At 49.8% G+C, this 23,432-nt stretch overlaps 1 protein-coding gene and 1 long non-coding RNA gene across 2 annotated transcripts in view; one reads left to right on the top strand and one right to left on the bottom strand.

The window, feature by feature from the left end:
• The window catches only part of ABCC1 (ATP binding cassette subfamily C member 1), a 126,052-nt gene that overhangs the window by 79,630 nt on the left and 22,990 nt on the right, over nt 1–23,432 (top strand). Inside the window, 8 exon segments of the mRNA XM_032460972.1 lie at nt 2,019–2,165; nt 3,770–3,857; nt 6,288–6,363; nt 8,611–8,737; nt 11,440–11,616; nt 13,389–13,556; nt 15,182–15,365; nt 22,066–22,095. Of these exon segments, the coding sequence (XP_032316863.1) occupies nt 2,019–2,165; nt 3,770–3,857; nt 6,288–6,363; nt 8,611–8,737; nt 11,440–11,616; nt 13,389–13,556; nt 15,182–15,365; nt 22,066–22,095 (997 nt within the window).
• Nucleotides 18,654–20,589, bottom strand: LOC116657614. Its single transcript, XR_004312799.1, has 4 exons — nt 20,156–20,589; nt 20,019–20,061; nt 18,904–18,989; nt 18,654–18,767 (listed from the first exon to the last, which is right to left on the bottom strand). It is a non-coding gene; the product is annotated as an uncharacterized LOC116657614 (long non-coding RNA).

Below are 23,432 nucleotides of genomic sequence, written 5' to 3'. Positions count from 1 at the left end.
ACATTTCATTTTGGAATGAAATCATGTAACACGTGTGGCCTTTGTTGTCTGTCTCGTTTCACTGAGCATCTTGTTTTCAGGGTTCATCCATGTCACAGTGAGTGTCAGCCCTTCATTCCTTCTAACGGCTGAATACTATTCCTCTGTGTAGATGTGTTTAGAGAGTTTTGAGTGAAGAGAACCTCTGGTTGAGAGGCAAGTGCGTCATCATTACCTGGAAGAGGGGAGCTGGGATGTGCAGCCATCCCAGGGATCAAGTGTCTGTGGCTTTTTGAGCACCTAACCTCCCTCTTGGCCACGGAGCCTGGAAAATTCCTGTGCCTTACCTCACGGTCACCTCAGTCGTTAATGTCAGAGCCAGAACAGCAACCAGCTCTGCTTTCCAGTGCTTCGTTCTTGGGACCCGGTTAATTGATTCTTTGGAAAAATAGTCCAGGGAGTCTGGACTGAGTCCTGACACAAGAAATAAAACAGCTGCCATCTACTGCATTTTACTGTGCCCCGGGCACGGTGCTAAGCACTTTATAGAGAGCCTGATTTCTTGCTGCTGGAAGCCCTGCCAGTGTGCATCCTGATCCCCATTTTATAGATGGGAAAACAGAGGCTCGCTTGGAGAGGTGAAGTGATGTCACAGCCCAGAGTCACACAGCAGATAAGCAGGCAGAGCTTATGGTTTTAATTTTTAAGATATACAGCCTTCTAAAGGGTCACAAAGAAGTGAGGCAGCTGAGACCCTGCACATACACTGGACCACAGCCACACCAGAATCTTGGCCACACCAGGATCTGCTGATGGCTGGCCATCTGCTTTGAGCTCAAAAAGAAGGTCCCAGGGCAGTTTATTTCCCCAGGGGCTAACATGGAGGTGGAGACCTTTGTCCATCTGCTCGGGGTCCAAGGTGTTCCAGGTGGCTTTGGTAGTGTGGACCAGGTGACCTTGGGGGTGTTACCAGCCTCCCCTGTCAACACCTGGCACTGCCTTCACTGGCAGGAGGACGAGGCACCGAGAGCCACCTGTTGATCTTTTACTTCCCTCCCAAGCCGATCTGAGCAGAGCAGCGCAACCCTAGATTATTCAGGGACCCCTTCCTTTTTCCTGTTGAGGGAGGTGATGTCTCAGAACAACCAAACCCAAATTCCAGTTGGCAAGGTAGCAGAATCCCAGGACCCACTGCAGGGCTTAAGGCAGGTCTGACTTTGTGGAGAGGGGAGTGCCCTTTGGAAGACCCTTGGACCTTTATTTTCTTTCTTTCTTTTTTTTTTTTTAAAGTGTTCCTTTCCTGGGGGTATAAAACCATATACTCTGAGCTAAGGAAATTTAAACAGTGGCCGAATCCTCCACCTCTACCCTCATTTCACAGATGAGACAGTGGACGCTCGGGGAGAGGAGGTGACATGCCCAAGGTCTCAGTGTTCCTTGTGCCCCGGGTCCTTCTAGGCATTGAGGATACAACCGTGTACAAAACAAAGTCCCTGCCTTTGTGGAGTTTACGTTTCAGTGCAGGAGACAGACAGTAAATACCAAAATCTTACAACGTAAGGTAGAAGTAGGTGCTATGAAGAAAAATAAACTGGGATAAAAGGATGGAGAGCTATAGGGGGCTGTTCTGGGTTGGGCAGCCTCTCGGAATGGGGAGAGAGAGTTGCCAGGCAACCATCTGGATGGGAAGGTTGTTTCTGGCAGAGGGAACAGCAAGGACAAAGGCCCGTAGGTGAGCTTGCACCTGTTGGTGTCGAGGAACCCCGAGAATGCCCGTCCAGTGTGCCCAGAGAAAGTTGGTGGGAGAGGCCAGGTCTTTGGGCTCCTGGTCATTGATTTATCAAGTTCATTGTTTGAGTGTTTAGTGAGTGCCTGCTGTGTGTTAGACACTGCCTCGGGTGTTTCTGCTGCCTCCAGCAGCCAGTCATAGGCCCCTGCGGCTCACGGGGTGGGATGGGGAGGACTGGGGACCACGCTGCCCCGGGGGGACTTGTAACTACTCCTGCGACTGTGAATCTGACCCAGCGTCCTGCTTGCAGGTGGCCCTGTCTACGTTTGCCGTCTACGTGACTGTCGACAAGAACAACATCCTGGATGCCCAGAAAGCCTTCGTGTCCTTGGCCTTGTTCAACATCCTCCGCTTTCCCCTGAACATCCTCCCCATGGTCATCAGCAGCATCGTGCAGGTACAGGCGAGGCTGGGGGACTTCAGGGAGGGGATGTCTGGGGAAACAAAGCAAAAGGGCATGGAAGTCCCCCTGGAAGCAGCCGCCTCTGCGTTACCCCTCCCACTGTGCCGGGGTGGGGGGCTTGGTGAGGCCCCGACTGCTGGCTTCAGGCTCTTTTTGGTCCTGCCCTGAACTGAGAAACACCTTTAACTTCTTGAACTCACCCTGGAGTATGTGAAACAGAAGTTGTTGCAACTAGGGTTTCCCAGGATCTGCAAGATTCTTTCTGAGACATCTGGTCCATTCTGTTCTGATTGAGTCTGTTCCACCCTGCCTTGTCCTGTCCTGTCCTGTCCTGTCCTGTCCTGTCCTCTTTCTTCAAAAATTCGGCTCTTGACCTCCTATCTTGATTTTGCAACCCACTCGTAGTCCTTGGCCCAAATGCCCTAGAATTCTCCAGTTCCAAGAGGTGATTCTGGAGAAGAGACCGCTCAGTCACACCTACACCCTCTGAAGCTCCTGCGCTTTCCTGCTGACAGTGTGTCTCACATTCTTCTCCCTAGCCTTGCACACTTTGACCTGAAAACTCTATTTTTAACCACATGAACAAGTCAGCCTTAATATTTGGTTGTATAACCCTGGTCATAGGCTTGTTAAAATATGAATATAAACCAGCACATAAACCCCCTTCTTATTATGAACAGTTTCAAATGTACACAGAAGTGGAGAGTATTATGGTAATGATGTGTGCCCATCACCCGGATTCAACATTTTGCCACAATTACTTCATCTAATCCTTTTTCTGTCTTCTTCCCTCCCTCTCTCCTTCCCTCCCTCCATTCCTTCCTTTCTTTGCTGAAGAATTTTAAAGCAAATCCCAGACATCTTGACACTTCACCCATAAGTACTTTAGCATGCATTTCTTTTTACGTAATTATAGTACCATTACCGTACCTAACAAAATTAACGGTAATCTCTTAAAATAATATCCAATCCATATTAAAATTTTCTAAATTGTCTGACAGTCTTTATAGTTTGAATCAGGACCTTTGCCTTTTTAAACATTTCTTTTTACTGAACTATAATTGACATAAAACGTTGTGTTCAATGTGTACAGCGTGGTGATTTGATACGTGAATATGTTGCGATGCCATTATCACTGGACGCCTCTGTCACACATCTGTTACGTCCTATGATTATCATTTCTTTTTTGTGTTGGGAGCCATTAAGCTGTGGTCTCTTAGCAACTTTGAAGTTTATTTCTCCAGTATCATTGGCCGTAACCACTGTGCTGTGCATTCAGTCTCCAGGACTCGTTTAGCTCCTGGTTGCAAGTTTATCTTAAATGCAACCATTGTCTTTGGCTGTTTCTTAAGTCCCTTGTCAGCTAGAACAGTCCTCTGCCCTCCTTTTTAATACCGGTGTGGGCTTTTAAACAAAACAAAAAGAACCCAAACCCATTTATTCTGCGGCATCCGCTCAGTGTAGGAAGTACAGAGCCTTCAGAAGAAAGGAGGATGTGGGCCCTGCACACCCAGGGAAAACCACTGTAAGTGATCCTCGGCCTGTTTTGCAAAAACACTTTTAAAAATAACCACAGCCTGTCATTGCTTCGTGTGTAGGCAAGTGTCTCCCTCAAGCGCCTCAGGATTTTCCTGTCCCACGAGGAGCTGGAGCCTGACAGCATCCAGCGGCGGCTCATCAAAGACGGTGCGTCCTGGGAGAGCGGGCGACTGCAGGGCCTTACCTAGCGCTGCCCAGGATGGCGGACTTGACCTTGGGTCTTCTAGCTCTCTTGTTGAGAGGCGGCCCCCTGAGCGAGGCCCACCCCTGAGGGCCAAGTTCCGGGGCCTGGACCTTGATCCTGCTCTGAGTAGATGAATGGGCAAATCAAGGACGTTGGAGATTGACCCCCCCCCCCCCCGCATCCCCACTAGCTTTGCATCCCTGGGCAGGTCACTTCCCTGCTCTGAGCCTCAGTTTCCCCACGAGGGCAGTGGAACTCATGGTGCCTTTCTTTGGCGGGGCGTTACATGGATTTTTATTGGTAGGTTTGTTTATTTTGTAGCTTATTAATTTGTCCTTTCCCAGCAGACCTCCTCTGAGCAGGGATTTTACTTGTGGCTGTATCTCCAGGCACTTAATAAAAAGCATTCATAGTGCTGACAGTAGTGACCACTTTTCGCTGAAATGACATTCCCACCATACATGTCCTGTCCTCACCCATCCATACGTAGCTCACTGCAGCTCTCCGAGAGATGCTGCGGAAACCCCCATCTGCAAATGAGGAAACTCGCCCAAGTAACTCACACAGCCAGTAGGAAGGAGAGTCAGGACTCACACCCACAGCCAGTCAGCAGTTTGTGCTCCCACCCACCGCAGTGTCTCCACACTGAGATGTACTGAACACCTACTGTGTGTCGATCACTGTTCTAAGGACTGTCTGTTTTGCTCCATTCCCTCCTCATTACAGCCCTATGAGGCTGGCCCCATTCTTACCAGTCCTGTTTTTACAGGTGAGGAAAGTGTGGCACAGGGAAGTTAAGTAACCCACCTGTGGCTCTCCAACAAGAAGGTGGCAGCAAAATGATTTTCAGGCTTCCCTGACCTCTACCCACTAGATGCCAATAGCACCCACCCCCACCCCCCAGTTTTGACAACTAAAAATGTCTCAAGACATGATGCCCCTTGCGGGGCAGAGTCGTTCCAGACTGAGAACCACTGCTCGCTGCATGTCGCTGACCTGTGGTTGTCCAGTTTCTGCTGTCCTGAGGACTGAATTGTACCCCCGTCTCTCTATCATACACACACACACACACACACACTTACACGTACACGTATACAGACACCCCCCCCATGCCATCTACGCCAGGATTGGATTTCCCTGCATGACACAGGGCTGAAATTTGAGGCAGCCAGGGAAGTTTCGAGCTCCTGGAGTTGTTCACAGCGCACTGTGAGTGTCACGTGATGTTGGAAAACCCCTGGGCTTCAGTCCAGCCTCAGCCCCCTTCCTGCCCTGGTGGCGGTTAGACTGAGATGTTTATCTACACTCACTGGGTGCCAGGCAGGGCCCCCGTTGGCAGCTCGGGGCTAAGTCTTGGGGCCAAGTCTTGCGGTCTGTAGCTTGACCAACTCAAGTGGCTTTTCTTAAATTCCTTAAATAGTACCTTTCAACTTCCTCCTTGTTCTCTGTTTTGGGGGGGCGGGCAATGGGAGAGGAGGAGATCAAGTTAGGTTAACCAGTAACTTCCTCTGTCTGCAGGTTTTGTGTCTTTGATGGGTAGGGGAACTTATTTCTTCATTTGACAAGTTAAAAACACCCTCATCTTTAGGTGGTTTTAAGGTGACTTATAACTAAGAGTCAAAAAAAGTTGTTGTAAGTGAAGGGCATGAAGTAAAAAGAAAATACGGGGGAGGGGAAGAAGATGAAGGCAGAGGTGCTAAACACCTCAGTCACAGAGTGCTCCCCCCACACCCGGCCCCTCCCATAATGCAGACTTTGTCTTTAACGCCCTCCCCTCCCCCGCCACCATTTCCCACTTCCTGTCCCATCCCTGCTGTTTACCGTGAATGACTGGTGCTTTAGAAAGACTGACGTGCTGTGATGTGAGCAGGGTGGCGGGAGGGAGGGGGGAGACAGAGAGAATGCTGGGAAGTGAGTTACCAGGCTGCTGTGGAATCCAAAGGACCCTGATTTGAATGTAAAGGAAGGGCCTGAAGGTGTAGGGAGGGCCAGGGGCCAGTCCAGCCTGATGGACAGGCATCCTCACGAGCCCGCTTCTTATGCCCTGTGACTCTGCTAGGCCCACCCAACCAGAGCTGCAAGAACCTCCCAAGATGGGTGAGGGAGGCCCCCGGGGCCCCCCTTGCCTTTCCAGATGATGCAACCTCCTATCTTTCAAGACAGAGCCCTCTTGGGGTTTCCTTCTGCTTTCTGGGTCTAAGGCTGCCTCAGAGCAGCTGGTTGGGGGTCTTCTTTAGAAAGTGTAACTGATGTAACCAGATAATGCCTAGTCTGAGTGTTTAGTGTCTGGGGTTGACCAACTTGATTAGGAGGAACAAAAAGTAAGAGCCTGTTGCTCACTCTCAGGCCGTGGCTTCATTTCTGCCTGACTTGTCATCTCTGGTGCTTTTCAGCCGGGATCACAAACAGCATCACTGTGAAGAACGCCACATTCACATGGGCCAGGAACGATCCTCCCACGCTGCATGGGTAAGCAGGACGTGGAGAGAGCTGTGGGGCTGTGGGCAAACGTGAGTTTGAATTCCCATGCTCCAGCTGTGTGACAAAGAGTAGGTCACTTTCTGAGCCTAGTTTGGCTCATCTGGAAAATAGGTCCTGTCATACCTGCTTGGGCTTCAGGGAGGAGCAGGTGAGAGTGTATCTGGCTCCGAGGGTTCCCTCGGATTATAAGTAACAGAAACTTTGCACAGATAGACTTAGGCAACAAAAGGAAATTTCTAGTTCACATAACTGAGAAGGTCCACTTTCAGGTACAGTGTGATCAAGGGACTCAGTGCCATCAGGGCTCTCTCCACCTTGTCTTGTTCCCCTTCAGTCTGTACGGCTGCTTTCTCGGGTGTCTTCTCCCATGATCCAAAGGTCCCCCATCCACTCCAGGTGTGCCTCCTCCGTCATCAGGAGGCCCACTTGCCTCTCACGGCCAGGGTGCGTCATGTGCCCCTCCCTCAGCCAGTCGCCGGCCAGGAGAGATGGAGTACACTGACTGGCCGAGCCAGGTCTGAGGCTGTGATGCTGCCCCTGGTGGCAGGCAGGCTGGGTCAGCTGAAAGGAATTCTTGTCTGCTTAGACTTGCTGTTGGGATGGATTTGTTCTCTGTCCTCTCCAAGATCCCCTGTCTGCCTGGCTCCCCCTTTCTTACCATTTCCACATCTGGGACCTTACCCACCCACTTCTTATTTTTCCAAATCACAGCATCCAGGGAATTGACCTAGTTCCTGGGCAGTTTGTCAAGGGCCTCTAATTTCTTTTTGACAGGAGGCCTTGCTCAGCGGCTTTTAGAGGCCTCCTTAAGGAGGCCCCCAAACACAGGGCCAGAGGTGACATTTTTAGGGGCCATATTTATCCCCAGTGCCTTAAACAATTATCCCTTTACTGGATAGCAAATCATTGCTGTTTTATCTTGGGAGGCGGGGACAGGCGAGGGAACAAACTCTAGAGAAAAGAATCTGTCCTTTGAAAATTCATGGTGGGATTGCACGTTTAGGAAGTTCTTCCTTATGTCTGACTTAACTCCTGCATGCTTCAATTTTAGCTTTTCTCTCTTGCCCTGCTTCACAACTAAATAGCCTCTATCTGTCCCCATCCTTCCCTCTGTCCTTCCAATCTCCAAGGCCTTCTTGTTACAGTCACCATCCCCCGCCCCATGAATCCGCCTCAGATTTCTCCATCCGAACCTTCTCTTGTCAACCTGTAACGTATTCCTGTCTCACCTGGACGATTGCAGGAGTTGCCTCACTAGGCTTCCTGTTCTGTTCTGGCCCCGTGATCCATTCCCATCACAGCACAGAACAGAAGAATAATCAGCGAGACCACACAGCAGGTTCACAAGCATCAAACAATCAATGGCAGCAAAATCCATCAGCATCATAGGATGTTGAAATCATAGTAGCTGCAGTTGGAAAGTGCAGCCAATGTGAGTGAACCCGAGGAGGCCCTGGGCGTGCCCGCCTCCCCTGTGTGGGTAGAATCTCAGCTCCAACTTTGCTGTCAGCAGTGGTCGCAGTGGGCAATGGTCCATTGTCCTGTGACAGCCAGTCTTGCCTGCAGAACACTGAGTTCGATTTATTGTACTTCACCTACTGTTATTTGTCAAAGGGCGATTTCAGTAGAGACGCGTTTCTGAAACTCAGACTCACCTGTGTCAGGCCCCGTGCGTGGCTCCCAGCTGCAAAGCGTGTCCTTTGAGGCACTGCTGGGTCTGGCCACCACCCACCCGCCTCTTCAGGACTGGTCTCACTCTCCCTGCTTCATCCTGTGTCATCAGCATGTCTACCTCGATCTCGTCTGTGACTTCACATCCGTGGGCCTTTCCTCAAGCTGTTCCCAGGTGTCTGCATCTGGGGTGTGCTTGTTCTTGCTCACTCTTCCTCCAGAGTTTGTTTTGAAGTGTCCTCTTCCTCTGGGCACCTGCATCAGGCCCCCAGGCAAAGTTAATCGCCTCCACTCATCATGGCTTGGTCCCTGGTCCCTCAGGTCTCTCCCGTAGCCTTTTCTAAGATGCAGGTGCATCCCAGCACCTGTCGTGGGCCTCATTGGTGGAGGATTCTGAGACCATTCACTGAACTAAGCTCATCTTAGAAACGGTGGGAGGAGTTTCCAGACCTTGAAGGCTCGTGACAGCCCTGCCTGCCGTCTCTCTCTCCCACACAGGCACCCCCGGCCCGCCTTAGTTCGGACAGGGGTGTGGCTGAGCCCAGATGTGTCGTTTCGTTTCAGCATCACCTTCTCCGTTCCGGAAGGTTCCCTGGTGGCCGTGGTGGGCCAGGTGGGCTGTGGGAAGTCGTCTCTGCTCTCAGCGCTCTTGGCCGAGATGGACAAAGTGGAGGGACACGTGGCTATCAAGGTAGGAGGAGGCCTGGGTAGGGGTGTGGGGAGCTGACGGCCTGAGGGAAGGCCAAGGGCACTGCTGGTTTCTTTCTTGACGACCTTGTTAATGAAGTGGGAACAGTGAGTCTCTCTCCTCTCATTCTGTCTGTCTGTCTCTTGACATTCTTTCTCCTCAGTGTTGTAGAAAGCAGGATTTTGGTGTTATTCCCTGCCATGTCTCAGCACCTAGGATAGTGCCTGGTACGCAGTAGGCACTCAATAAATACTTAGTAAACACACAGATGCTCCCTCGTCCGCCGGCTGCCTCTCATTCCCTCCTCATCTCCGCCCTGCAGTGTGCGTGTCTCGTGGCCTCCTTACGCAAGAGTCCTTCTGGCTTGTTCTTTCTCTCTGATTCTCTGTGTATCTCTTTGTATAAATGTAACAAAATTTGAAATTTTTGAATTATGTTGTTGGACTATTTTCTTAGAGAATTCTTTTTAAGGGAACTATTTAAATTCTGAGTGTTTATTGGGTTCTTAATGTGGGGCTAAACAGGTACTGTGGTTTTATTGCTTTTAAATAAGGAGTGTTTTGAACTAAGTTAAAATATTCCTTAAGAGAGAGTTTAAGAGGCTGCTTTAGGGAACGGATGAGTCCCTTCAGAATCCAGGGCCTTGTTTTGCGTTTAGCTCTTTCTCCATGCGGCCTTTCCCTGGGGGACAGATTCTCTCCTCGGAGTTTTATTGACACCAGCATTTCCTAGAGCACGGTTTGCAGCAAACTCATTTTGTCAGGATATTGGGGGAATAAAGAGTCCTGGGCTCAGGTAAGCTTGAGAATAGTGCATACTCTATGATTCCCTCCCTCTGGAGATTTAAAATAAATGATAATAAAATAAAGGCTCTGAGAAGTCCTGCAGGGAGAAAAAAATGTATTTACCTTTGGTTAATCCAGCGTGTCCCAGGCATACTTTGTACCTCTTTGTTGTCCATGCAGCAACTCCTTCCATCCCTAAAGTGACTGTCTCCTGGAAGGTACTTTGGGGGATGCTGGTTTGTGCCGTTTTTATTTCAGAGCAAAATCCTTTCTTTGCTGATTATGTGATGCCCTTGAGCCTAGTGTGTCTTAGAAAAAGTTTTAATTTCAAAAGCCAGGTCCAGACTAATGACATTTAGCCATTGTTTTAAGAAATGATCTGTCATTACTTTCAAATACATGTTACAAAGTAAGATTAACGGGCAATGTGTGCTCGGTTAATGGAAGAAAATTCCGCATCACGGCGGGATCCACATTGTGTTCTGTTTCCTTTACCCCAGGTTTGCACAACCACAGCACATTGACATTTCAGGCCGGATAACCCTCTGCCATGGGTTGGGGGAGCTGCCTTGTGCATTGTATAATGTTTAGCAGCATCGCTGACCTCTACTCACTAGATGGCAGGAGCAACCCCCATCTGTGACAACCAAAAGGGTCTCTTGACATGGTCAGATGTCCCTTGGAGGGCAAAATTGCCCCTGGTTGAAAACCACTGTTTTAAAGTAAAAAGCCTTTAAATGTAGAGCTGACGGTTCTAAAAAGTCAGGCTGCTCTGACTTTTTGGTTTGATGGGGTTATAGATTTATTTGTGACTGGTTTTGTTTTTTGTTTTTTGTGTTTGTTTGGTTTTTTTTTTTGCCTTGATAAGGGGAATACTAGAAATGAGTCTAAAATGTTAATTTTTCCCAAATATTTTAGTTGGTAGGGCCTGTGCGTACCATGTCTGAATTATCTGAGGGGTCCAGAGTGAGGCTTTGTGACAGCTTGGCCTCTTGCAAGTTAGGCGTGAGCAATTTATTTATCTGAGAATGAAGATTAGGAGTCCCAGCCTTGTCCTCCTAGAATTCCTTCATGTAAGAATCTCCGACGGCTCCCCCTTGCCCTTTCAGTAGAGCCCACGCTCCTCACCAAGACCACCAGCCGGTGTGAGCCACCCCTGCCGCCCCTCAGTGCACTCCTGCCCATCTTCCCCTCACACCGTGTTCCAGTCACACCAGCCTTCCTGCTCCTCAGACGTGCCAATTTCTTCTCTTCTCCAGGCCTTTGCACATGCTGTTCCCTCGGCCTGAAATGCTCTTCTCCCTTCTCTTTATCAGGCCAGCTTATCCTCACCTGTTAGTCCTCATTTAAATTTTTTTTTGCAGTTGCTAAAATATATGAAACAAATGCCCTCCCCCTAGTCTTTATTCTCATGGCATTCTTGACACCTTACCTTAGTGGAAGTAAAGACCAACAGCTTCAGAAATGGACAGTTTTATACAGAAGTCCTTGCTTAAATTTCATCAAGGAAATTTCCTCAAGGACTCCTTCCCTGACGTACCACACTAAGTCTCCCCTTTTAAAAGACTTTTTTTTTAAGTCTCAGTATTTTTCCATCCTGGCATGTATCATAACAATAATCAGTGTTTGTACCTATAGGCATTCAGTGAATTGTTACTAAATACATAACTGTAATCTCATCAATGAGGATTTCAGCTCTTGAGCTCCCAGTATTGGAGCCAGTGATTGACCTAGTGTGGGCTCTGATCCCAGCCCTGGTGTCCGCAGTCCTTTGGGCATCAGTTTCCTTTTTGTTAAAACCACAGGTGTGATGAAAGGATCTTGTGAAGTAGGGCTCTCCTGGCAGGTAGGTGGGTAGTCCAGCTGCTGTCATGTTAACCAAGTCTGTCTGTCTTGCCGCCTTCTCCATTTGCCACCTAGGGCTCAGTAGCCTACGTCCCACAGCAAGCCTGGATTCAGAATGTTTCTCTCCGAGAAAATATCCTTTTTGGACGCCAGCTTCAGGAACGGTATTATAAGGCTGTGATAGAAGGCTGTGCCCTCCTCCCAGACCTGGAAATCCTGCCCAGTGGGGACCGGACGGAGATTGGTGAGAAGGTCAGTAGACTTCAACACAGCCACTGTATCAGTTAGCTATTGCTGTGTAACAAACAACCACAAAAATCTGAGTGGCTTACGATGTTAAACACTTACTCTGATTTACGTGTGAGTCGGCTGTGACTGGGTAACCCAGTTGGGTGGCTCTACTCCATGTTGGGGTCAGCTGAACCTGGCTGCAGGCTGGCTCAGGTCAGCTCCATGTAGCTCCTTGCTGGGGCCTAGGTGATAGGGCAGCAGCTCCCGAGGGGGAAGCTCTTCTCATGGCAGCAGCAGAAGCCCAAGGGAAGCAAGAAAAAAATGGTGTTCCTTAAAGCACACTGTCCTTTCCACTCACAAAGCCAATCACTTGGTTGAGCTCAAAGACAAGGGACCAGGAAGTACACTCTACCTTTGTAGTCATGTGACTGCAAAGTCACATGACCAGAGACACTATACAGGGAAGGGGTTTGTCATAGGTTCACATGTCCACAGTCCCTTTCAAAACAGTGATAATGGTAGAAGCAATAATACAATAGCTAACATTTATTGAGTAATTTCTATGTACCAAGCACTGTGCTAAACATTTCATGCATATTTCGTCCTTACAGCAAGCTCACGAGATGGGATTTACTGTTAATCCTGTTAAATGGTTGAGGAATAGGAGGCGCAGAGAGGCATAGCCCAAGCCCCTTCCTGGCTGGCTTGTGCTCGCGCCCCCTGGTGGTTATGCGGTTTGCGCTGTGGTGGTGTGACTATGCCATGGCAGCACCGAAGAGCTTTCCCACCTTTGTTCTTAGTTACAAGCTACTGGCTCCACCGGCTTTCTTAGTTGGTGAGTGATTTCTTTTACTTGAGCGAAATCTGCAGCTCGTTGGAAAGAGAAAACAAATTATTAGGGCTTTGGGGGGTTTTCATGTAGCAAAGGAGCCTGAGTTAGTGTAAACAGAAAATCACAGGAAGAACTGAGTTTGATACAAATGCATCACATGGAATCCAAAGGCTGGAATATGGTGGGGGCTCAGGGGGGCCGGGACAGTCAGCCTGGTTCCTCCTCTGTCTTTTGTCTCTGTTTTTCTGCACATCAACTTTGTCCTTTCTTCACAAGTGTTTCTGCTACTCGGAGACTCCTCATTCTCCCTGGTTTAGGTCCCTGTGTCAAATTCTGGAGGGAGAGGACATGATTGGTTTAGTTTAGGTCTGGTATTAGCCACGTACCGAAAAGCTGTGGTCAGAGGGACCCTCAAAATGAACCTGGCTGCCAGGACCCCACCTCAGAGCAGGGAGAGAGTGGGCATCCCTTGGGAGAGGGGCTGAGCAGTTAGCGCAGTGGGTGTCCATTTTGATTCCAGCCAGATGTGGAAGTGATGATGGTTTACCTGTTGCAAGAGGGCTGTGTGGTCCACGTGCCTTGATTGAGATTAGAAAGTGGTGCCCTTCGTGCAGGACGCAAGCTGGGTTTCAACACCCTGAGGGCACAGCCTGCCTCGACTGTGTGGCTTCACCAGTGAGCGATGCAGAGTAAGGACCAGACTCCAGGATCAGGAGCCTTTCCTGTAGCCAGCACCATTTGGTGCCACCAGCCCCCCTTTCCTGACTGTGCAGAGCACCGGGACTTGAACTCCCGTTGGTGCAGGCACAATCTCATGCTTTTTCCACCTGCTATATCAGTGGGAGGCAGGTGCAGCCCTCCGAGGCCTCTGGCCACGGTCTGCTGCATCCCAAGCAGGTCTCCCCCTCTGCCTGTCTCTGCTTCCCAGGAGACCCACTCTCCTGCCACTGTCTCTCCCCAGGGCGTGAACCTGTCTGGGGGCCAGAAGCAACGCGTGAGTCTGGCCCGGGCGGTGTACTGTGACTCTGACATCTACCTCTTCGACGATCCCCTCTCTGCTGTGGACGCCCACGTGGGAAAGCACATCTTTGAGAACGTGATTGGCCCCAAGGGGTTGCTGAAGAACAAGGTACCTGCTGCAGGGACGGCTTGGGGTCTGGCCCTCATTCTTTGATCAAGTCACAATGTGTGTCCCCTTTGAGAATCCTTTACTTAATTGGACTTGAGAACATATTTCTAATCCTTCCCTTGGCAGCCTTCCCAGGACAGTCTTCTTGCTCCTGTCTTTATAGGTGGACGTCCTGGGCACTGGAAGTCAGTGCCTCCACTTGGCCTAAGGAAGCCTCTCTTCCTGTTTAAATAATGGGGATGGCTTTGCAGAGGGAGGTCCCACCCCAAGATCCGCTGTGAGCGAGGAGGCTGTGGGCTGATGGACAGAGGTTTGAGCAGGAAAACTGCCACCATATCTTTACATGACAGGAACTGGTTCCTTTCCTCTTCTGTTATTTGTTTGTTTGTGTAGGGGAATTCTAGGGCAGGAAGGTGTGCTGGCTTTTCCTCACCTGCCCCCATTAAAGATGTAGCAGATTCGGAACACTGAGAGGAAAACGGAAGCAGTTATGCGTAATCCCACCACTTAAGGGTTTTTTGGTATTTCTTTCCAGTCTTTTTTGCTGTATGAGCTTTTTAATAGGGTTATCACATCATGAATATATATATTAAGCATCATGCCCCTTAATCTGTTGCAAGCATCCCCATGCACACCACAAAAATTCTGTATAAACGTAACCTTTAATTAAAAGATGTTTTTATCAAAGTAATAGATGCCCATAGTAACAAAATCAGAGACTATAAGAATATATGTAAAGTTAAAAAAGAAAAAGATTCTCCCTTATCCTGCAGCCCTAGCTCCTCCCTCAAAAGCAGGGGCCAGCAGATCTGGCCTGCTGCCTGTTTTTTTGTGCAGCCCACCAGCTAAGAATGGTCTTTACATTTTTAAGTGGTTGAAAAAAAGCTGAAGAAAAATAGTATTTCGTGACATGAAAATTGCATTCAATTTAAATATCAGCGTTCGTAAATAAAGCTTTATTGGAACACAGCCATCCCATCTGTTTATGTCTTGTGTACGGCTGCCTTCAGAGCTGGCAACAACCAGAGGGCCCGTAAAGCTGAAAATATGTACCATTTGGCCATTTAAGAAAAAGTTTGCCAACCCGTGTAAACAGTTCGATGAACATCCTCCCAAACTTTCAGACAGTTAGAGAAAATATATACACATGCACAAATTTTGTAGTCTTTTTGGGGTGGAGGGGGAAGTTGAAAAAATGAAGCCATTGCTGTGCACATTTTTTACAGCAGTGTCATTCTTGTATTCATCTACGCTTGGCCAGATTTGGAACAGATTTTTGTTCAAAAATAACTTCCTGCACAACCCTTGTTAAAACTGCACCACCCTCCCTCTGTATCCTGTCTCCTTTGTTGCTATGTGCTCGCCGTCCAGCACTCTGTTTTACATGCATTGGTCATGTCTGCCCTGACCCTGGAATCTGGGGCAGGGGTCTTTGTTTCCCTCCCTCCTGCCCCGACCCCTGCCCCAGCTCCGCACTGTGAGTGAAAGCACGCACAGGATGGGGATGCTTCTGCGCGCTTGCATCCCAGGCGCGTGTCCAGCCTTGGACTTGAGATCTGAAGTCCAGGTGTGGAGGGAGTCCCTCTTGCATGTGTGCGCTGAAGCAGCCTGGTCTTTGCCCGCAGACACGGATCCTGGTCACGCACGGTATCAGCTACCTGCCCCAAGTGGATGTCATCATCGTCATGAGCGGCGGCAAGATCTCTGAGATGGGCTCCTACCAGGAGCTACTGGCCCGGGACGGGGCCTTCGCCGAGTTCCTGCGCACGTACGCCAGCACCGAGCAGGAGCAGGAGCAGCCCGACGACGGTAGGGGTACGGCCGCGCGGGGCTCCGGGCACAGGTGGTGCCCTGTCCGGCCCCAGTTGTCTCCTGGAGGGTCCCACCAGCTGCCCTGGGACTCGTGGGACATCAGGCCCCTTCAGGAACCATCTGGAAGGGCTGTCTGAACCCTTTCAGGGCTGCATTGAGAGGGGGTCCCAGTGCTTCATGCCTGGGTCAGCAGAACTGGATGCACGTCCCTATGCTTTTCTGCAATGTGGCCCTGGGCGTGTTGAGTTTCAGGGTCTTTGTGGCAAAAAAGGAGATAGTGATAATTACAGCTCTCCTGGCTGCCCAGAGGCTGTGAGAAGCCAATGGCTGTGTGCCATAATCCAGAACAGATCTGAGGGTCATGAGGTGAATTGTGGCTGAGTGTGCAGGCTGGATGTTGTCAGGACCTGGGGCCGAATCCCAGCTGCTGCTCTTACCAGGCCCGTCGCTGATAAACCAGGGTGACGCAGGACCGACCTCCTGGCACTTAGTGTAGATTTAGTGTGCTCGACTACGTGGAGCCTTTGACATGGTGCCGAATGCAGCTGCTGTTAATACTTCCCTGGGAAGAGTGCCCCCCTCACATCCCTATGTGCCCGGCATCTGCCTGGTCCAGGTGGACCTGCCCACTTCCAGCCGCCACGCCTGCTCTGTCCTCCCAGGCCAGGACTCGGAGAGCAGGAATGGTCCCAGAGGCACACTTTGAACCCTGGGCTGGGACCTCACCCTGTCTTTATTTGAAGCAAGTGGGGTAAGACTTCTAAAAATCCTGTTGTCTCATTAGTTGGTTTAAAATTCAGGGACTGCTTTGCAACCTTGCCAGGCTGCCCTGTGTTTATGTCAGATTAGCATCTGGAACAGATCCTCTGCAGGTCCTTGTTCTCAGAGCTGTGACCTGTGTTAACATGGAGCAGGGAGAGGTCATCTGATGCCTCTTCTGCTTTGGTTTCAGCTGTTGCTAAAAAGAGTGGAGCTAGAGAGAGATCACCTGTCCTACCCCGATCTCCCTCTTCCAGGAGCTAATTACAGACTCAGAACCTTTGGGGCGTGTTTGTTACATGCTTAGTCCGCAAACAGGTCTCAGATAGTCTGTTCCCCAGGGAGGGGCTACAGGGCTTCCTTGCTGCACAACTTCCACGGGCAGAGTCGTCATCGAGGTGTCTGTGATGTGAAGACACACACAGCAGCAGTGACTGGTTGTTGAGTACTTCCCGGGGCTTCTGCCCTCTACAGGCATTATCCTGTTGAATCCTCTCAACACCTTCCCATGAGGGAGGTAGGATTGTTGTGAAGAAACTGAGGCTTAAAGAGGCTTGTCCTTTCTATGCCAGGGGTGGGCAGGTCCTTGTCTTTGTGACTGGGGCCCATCACTAAGAAGGATTCATTGATTTAGTCATTACAGGTGTTTACTGAGCACCTACTATGTGTTAAGCCTTGTATTATTTTTCTAGGGTTGCTGTAACAAAGTAACAAAAACTGAGTCACTTAAACAACAGAAATGTGTTGTTTCCCAGTTCTGGAGGCTGGGAGACTGAGGTCAAGGTGTCAGTAGGGTTGGTCCCTTCTGAGGGCCATGAGGGTTCATGCCTGTCCCCTAGCTGAGTGGTGTGCTGGCCATCTCTGGCGTTCTTTGACTTGCAGAAGCATCAGCCCAGGCCTCTGGGCTTATCTTCACACAGTGGTCTCCTTGGGGGTGTGTCTGCCTCCAAAACTCCCTTTTTATGTAGGGCTGGGGCCCATCCTCGTGACTTCATCTGAATTAATTATACCTGCAGAGACCACATGTCCAAATATAGTCACACTCTGAGGTCCTGGAGGTTAGGGCTTCAGCATACGGATTTCATTGGTTGGTAGGGTATATGATTCAGCCTGTAACATTACCGTCCTGGGTTTTGGGGAGACAGAAGCGAACAAGGTACAGGCAAAGCCTGCCCTCGCACCTTGTGGAGCTCAGAACCCAGTGTGAGAGAAAGGCAGTAAACAATCAGCAGATTAAGACGGTTCCATCCAACGCGAAGCGCCTCGAAGGAAAACATGTAGGGTGGCAGGGCTGAGGAGTGGTGGGGGTTTGGGCAACTCAGGCGGGGGGGGGGGGTCAGGGAAGCCCTCTCTGGGGACGTGACATTGGTTTGGGGAGGAGCCAGCAAGGAGAAGATAGGGGAACAGTGTTCTGACACAGGGAACAGCAACTGCACAGGCCTCAGCCCAGCATGAGATCAGTCTGTTTGAGGAACAGAAAGGAGGCTACTGTGGTCAGACCATGGTGGGTAAGCGATGGGGGTGGGAGACGAGGTTGGCTAGGGGGTCGCCCTGCAGGGCCTTTGGGGTGAGGAGTTTGGATTTTGTTCTCAGTGCAGTGGGAAGCCACTGAATGCCAGAGAGGGAAAGGTTCCCTGTCTAGGACACAGCGAGAACTCGCACGTTCTTTCCTCTGGGTTAGGGTTTGCTGAAGTCCTAGTGGTTTTTAATAAGTGGTTTGTTGAGATATAATCCACACAGCATACAGTTCACCCAATTCAGAATTTTAAAAAATATTCTAATATTTTCCTTGTGCAACCATCACCATGATCAGTTTCAGAACATTTTTGTCCCCTCTCAAGGAAACCTCATCTCCACTGGCAGTCAGTCCCCATTTCCTCCCAGCCCCCTCAAGACTTAGGCAAACACTAATCTACTATTTTTTCTTTGTTTTGAGATATAATTGACACACGGCACTGTATAAGTTTAAGGTATACAGAGCAACGATTGGGCTTACGTACCTCATGAGATAATGACCGCAGTAAGTTTAGTGAACATCCATCATCTCATACAGATACAAAATAAAAGAAATAGAAACTTTTTTCCTTGTGATGAGAACTCTCAGCATTTACTCTCTTAACAACTTTTCATATGTAACAGAGAGCAGTGTTAATTATAGTAGTATGTTGCACGCTGTGTCCCTAGTGCTTATTTTTACAACTGACAGTTTGTACCTTTCGGCTATCTTCATCCAGTTCCCCCTCCCCGCTCCACCTGGTGACCGCAAACCTGATCTCTTTTTTATTTATTTGTTTGTGTTTGTTTGTAATTGACCTACAACACTATGTTAGTTCCTAGTACACAACATAGTGATTTGAGATTTCTGTACATTTTGAAATGATCACCACACTAGTCTGCTTTCTGTCTGCATAGCTCTGTCTCATTCTGGACATTTCATATAAACAGAATTCTGTACCATTAGGTCTTTTGTGACTGGCTCCTTTCACTCAGCGTGATGTGTCCAAGGTCCATCTCTGGGTGCTTGTATCAGCACTTCATTTCTTCTGATTGTTGAATCATATTCCATTGTGTGGATCCATTCATCAGCTGCTGAGCATTCGAGCTGTTTCCGCTTTTTTATGAGCAGTGCTGCTCTGAACTCTACGGGTTTTAAAGAGAAGTATTTTCTTTTGCCAGCTCAAGATAGCTGACACTCCCAGAGGGCAGGGACTGTCCTTAAATCCTGTTGGCACAGGGCAACCCCCTAGCCAGCCTCGTCTCCCACCCCATCACTTACCCACCATGGTCTGAGGAATGGTTTTTCCCTCCCCTTCCTCAGCAGCCGCCAGCATATCCACAGCAGTTTGTGCTGAATATGGAATGCTGCCAATTAAAAAAAAAAATCTTTATGTGTGTATGTGCACCTCAGCACTTAATTTGGTGGTGAAAATGCTACCCACCACCCTGGCACCAATGTGGGGGGTCACTTCCCCAATTCAGCCACCCAGCCCCGTGCTGGGCAGGGCACAGAGGTCCTCTGTCTCGGGGTCTGAAATCAAACTGTCCCCCTGCCCCCAGTGCTTTCCACCTCTCTGGAGGGGCCCCTGCGATAAGGCCGGCGTCAGGGTCCAGCCTTGCTCAGCTGTAGCCAACTTTAAGCGCCAGTGACCTTGGATTTGTTTGAACCACATTTTTGGCTCCTTCTGAAGGGAAACTTTTGTTTCCTTGTTGAATTAATCAGGTCACTTTTAGAACACCCAGGCTGAAGGGCGAGTGTTCGGTCTGAGGGGATTCTTTCTCTGGGATGGGGAGGGAAGGTGCAGCAGGAGCTAGGCTTGGGGTAGTGAGAGACTGACCCTTCCCCAGGGATATTCATTATATTATTTCTAGGGGTCTTTTTTTTTTCTTCTTGGTTTGTTTTGGTGGCAAAGAGATTTACAAAGTAGTTCATTAACCTTTGTACCTGGAAGGTATAGAACATTTTTATTTTCTCTGGTTTCTTTATTAGGAACCTGAAACTTACTGTGGTTTTCAATGGGGAACATTTGTGCCTCCCAGGGACCCTTGGCAGTGTCTGGAGACATGTGTGGTTGTCATACCTAGCAGGGTGGGGGTGCACTTCTGGCATTTAGTGGGGAGAGACCAGGGATGCCGCTCAATTCCCTGCAATGCACAGGACGCCCCCTCCGCCCCCCACTGCAGAGAGTCATCCAGCCCCCAATGGCAGTGGTGCCGAGGGTGGGAAACCCTCCCTGCTTCACACCCCCCAGGTTCTTGCCTTGTCAAGATGGGATAAAGAACTTTATTCCAGCAGTGTGGCTGCTCTTCAGAACCTTACTCCTGCCATCTCTCAACCTTGTGACTGATTGTTTTTCCCTTTTTCCGATTTTTGCTGAATTTTTGTATTTTTACCTGATTGTAAAATCAGTATGTGCTCCTTATAGACAATTGGAACCTATAGAAAAGCACCAAGAATCAGCAAAAAGAACATCCTTCCACTCTCCCACCGCCCAAAGGGCACCTGTGTCGGCATCTGGCCTCTTTCCCACCTGTCTTCCTAGTCCAGGACTTGTTCCTCGAGCAGAGTAGGACCCTAGGGTGCACTCTTTTGCCATCCTTTCTCCTGTCCCTCTTTTTCTTTCTTTTCCTAACGTCGGGTCACAGGCGCTTCCCCGTGTTGCAGGAAATCTGTCATAAACACCGAACAGCAGCTGGAGAGTCCATCACACAGACAGCACATTCCTCCCCGCTGTCCTCAGTGTCCATATTTCTTCCCCTTTTGAGTATGAAGAACTTGCAGGGCCGAGGCGGGAGGATAGGGTCGGGTGATGTAGCCGGTCAATTCCGTTTTTGGTCAAAAACCCGGCGTTGACTGTAAAGCAGTGACTTGAATTCTTCCCTCAAGGGAGGCTGGCCTGCTGGCTCTGGCCCAGGCAGAGTTCCAGAACCTTCTTGAGAATAAACAGCGAGCCTGCGAGGTGCCAGCTTTGAGGGCCAGCGGCTGGCTGAACACACAGCCCCGTGGTGCTTACGTGGTTTAAGAGCAGGGATGGTGCCTGGCTCCGCAGCACCACAGCCCCATACCCAGTGCTTAGAAGCACTCAAGGAAGTCTCGTTGGATTACGAGTTTCATGTCTTTGTTTAAATAAAAAAGAATTCTTAATTATTCTACAGCATCCTCCCTCCCCAACCCTGCATCATTTATTTTTTCCCATACCCTGTTTTATTTTTCTTTGTAGCACTTATCACTGCCTGACAGTAAATCTGGATCTATTACTTTATCATCTCTCTCTCTCCCTTGGAATTTAAGCTCCGTGAGGGCCTTTTGGTTACCTCTGTTTCTCCAGGATGGAGAATAGTACCTGGTGCATAGTAAGATACTCAGAAAATGTGTTAAATAAGTGAATGAATGAATTACACCTTGACTGTTTAAGGCCTGCCCTATATAAGCATTGGACATTAATGCAGCTGCGTACCTATCCCAGATTAGAAAGAAACAGGAGCTGATTTTACCCATTTCCCTTAGGGTTGGTTTAGAAGCCAGCTTTGCAGGTACTGGCTATGGGGTGACACCACTGTGGCCAATGTCCTGCCCCTTCTGGCTTTGGAAGGTCAGCTCTGCTTGCTCACTTGGTCGTTCATTTGTTAATCCACCCATCTGCCCATCAGGTGTATAGAGAGTGCCTACTGTGCGCCACAGAGATGTCTGGTGCATGAGCCACAGTGTGGAATGGTGCCCCTTGGATTGTGCAGTGCACATCCTGTGCAACCTCACATGGCCATCTGGTGTTCCAGGCGCTGGGGGCAGAGTAGTAGATAAGACCTAGGCCATGCTCTCAAGAGCTCACAGTCTGATGGGGGAGATAAACACTAAATAATCAAGGACATCATGGTGCTAAACACAGTGATGAAGACGAGCCTGGGGGGCTAGGAGAACCCTTAGAAGGGTTCCATGTCCTCCCAGCCTGGAGGGTTCAAGGTGATATCTGAGCCAAGTGACCTCCTCTTCTTTTTTCTCAGCTCCACGTGGAGCTGGCTCAGGGCAAGGTGCTCATGTCCTTGAAAAACCAGAATCTATGGTCTGGCAAGAGGCCCGTGCGGCCTCCCAGCTGGCATGCCTGCCCTGCACACTGTAATGTTTTCTCTCTCTCCCTCCACTGCTGGGAAAACAGGTGTAAAGACAGAAGGTCAGGTTTGCATTTTTCTAGCTGTCTTTCTGTGTGAACACTTACAGCTTTTAGAGAAGGAGCTGGCCCCAGGCAATGTGCTCGTCAGGGATCCATCCAGAACGTGTGGGATGGGGACACTGGCGTACATGCAGCAGGTCCGTCAGCCGTCCTTGCCCCTCACCCTTAAGGGAAGCGGTTCATCTGTCCCCTCTGGGCATTTAAACAGGGGGCTCAGGGTTGGGAGTTTTGCCTTGGTTCTTAACACTTTCTCGGGTCTTGTGAATCCCCAGGCATCAGCGTGGTGAATGAGGAGGAGGAAGGTCAGTGACGGCTGGGCTGGCGTTGGCTATGCTTGCAGAACGGGGCTGGAGGTGGACTTGTCCTGTTTCTGCATGCCTGGGAAGGGGCCCTTGAGCATCTGCATTTGCACCCCCTTCCCCCGTTCATCCAGCATTTATTAAGTGCCTCGTGTGCACCAGGCTTTGTGGTTGGCACTTGGGGATACAGTCTGAATCTCCAGAGTGCTCACTGATCAGCTGAGTGACCTTGGCTAAGCCTTACTGTCTCACAGGTCAAATGACCATGACCAGCTGGCCTTGGAGATCCTGGTTGTGAAATGCCTGGCATGCAGTAGATGGACAGTGAATGGGAACAGTTTGATTACTACCATCCCACCGGTACCTCCTGGGCATGACCCAGACCCAGGCGGGCCAAGGCAGCTCAGAGTGATGAGCATCTGATGGGGCAGCTGCAGGTGGTGGGGTGCCCAGAGGAGGGATGTCTTCTAGCAGAATTTCAGCAGGAAAGGTTGTTCTGTCTCCCTCCAGTGACAGAAAAGTGTGAACTGGCCCCTGAAGGGAACCCATTTCTCCTGTCTTCCTTGACCAGCAGTGTGTGGCTGAGGGTCCAGACAGAGGCCCCTTTTGGAAGCCACAGAAGGCAACTCTGGCCACATGAACAAGGTGTTTCCAGAAGGATACTAGGGAGCTCAGAAATCAAAGGCAAAGCTGGACAAGCAGGACTTGGGCAGTGGGAACTCTGGGCATAAGACTCCTTTAGAACAGAGCAGTTGGAAAGATCTTTGGTCCTTGTGAGGCCATAGATGATTCAAAGTCCTGGGGGAGGGGTTCTGTTGGGCTGACCTTGGGCAGGTTCCCCCTCAGCTTGGGGAGTCTGGCCACCCACCCCCCTGGTCAGACAGGCCTGGGAGACTGTGGGGAGAGGGACTAAATCCTTTGCAAAGAAGGCACACGGGGTGGTGCGCCACACATGCTCACGTTCTCCTCCTGGGACTCTCGGTCCCTCCTTTGAAGATGAGCATTTTCCAGCTGCCCTTGTTGGTGTATCACATGTTGGGTAATTGGGTTGAGCAGAGGAGGAGGCAGCCACGGAGGCCACTGTGGGGCCCTGCACTGAGTGGGAAGCAGGAGGAGGAGAAGGAGGCTGAGGCTTACAGAGGACACCTGGGCAGAAGGCTCTCTGAAGCACCTGCCACAGGACCCGTGTCTCTGGGAGTGTTTTTTTTGTTTTGTTTTTGTTTTTGTTTTTGTTTTTTGTGGGGGAAGGTAATTAGATTCATTTATTCATTTTTAGAGGAGGTACTGGGAATTGAACCCAGGACCTTATGCATGCTAAGCATGTGCTCTGCCACTTGAGC

Source organism: Camelus ferus, chromosome 18 (assembly GCF_009834535.1).
Source record: "Camelus ferus isolate YT-003-E chromosome 18, BCGSAC_Cfer_1.0, whole genome shotgun sequence".
NCBI classification, from domain to species: domain Eukaryota; kingdom Metazoa; phylum Chordata; class Mammalia; order Artiodactyla; family Camelidae; genus Camelus; species Camelus ferus.
Note: the sequence above shows the minus strand (reverse complement) of the source record. Positions and strands in the feature narration are given on the sequence as shown.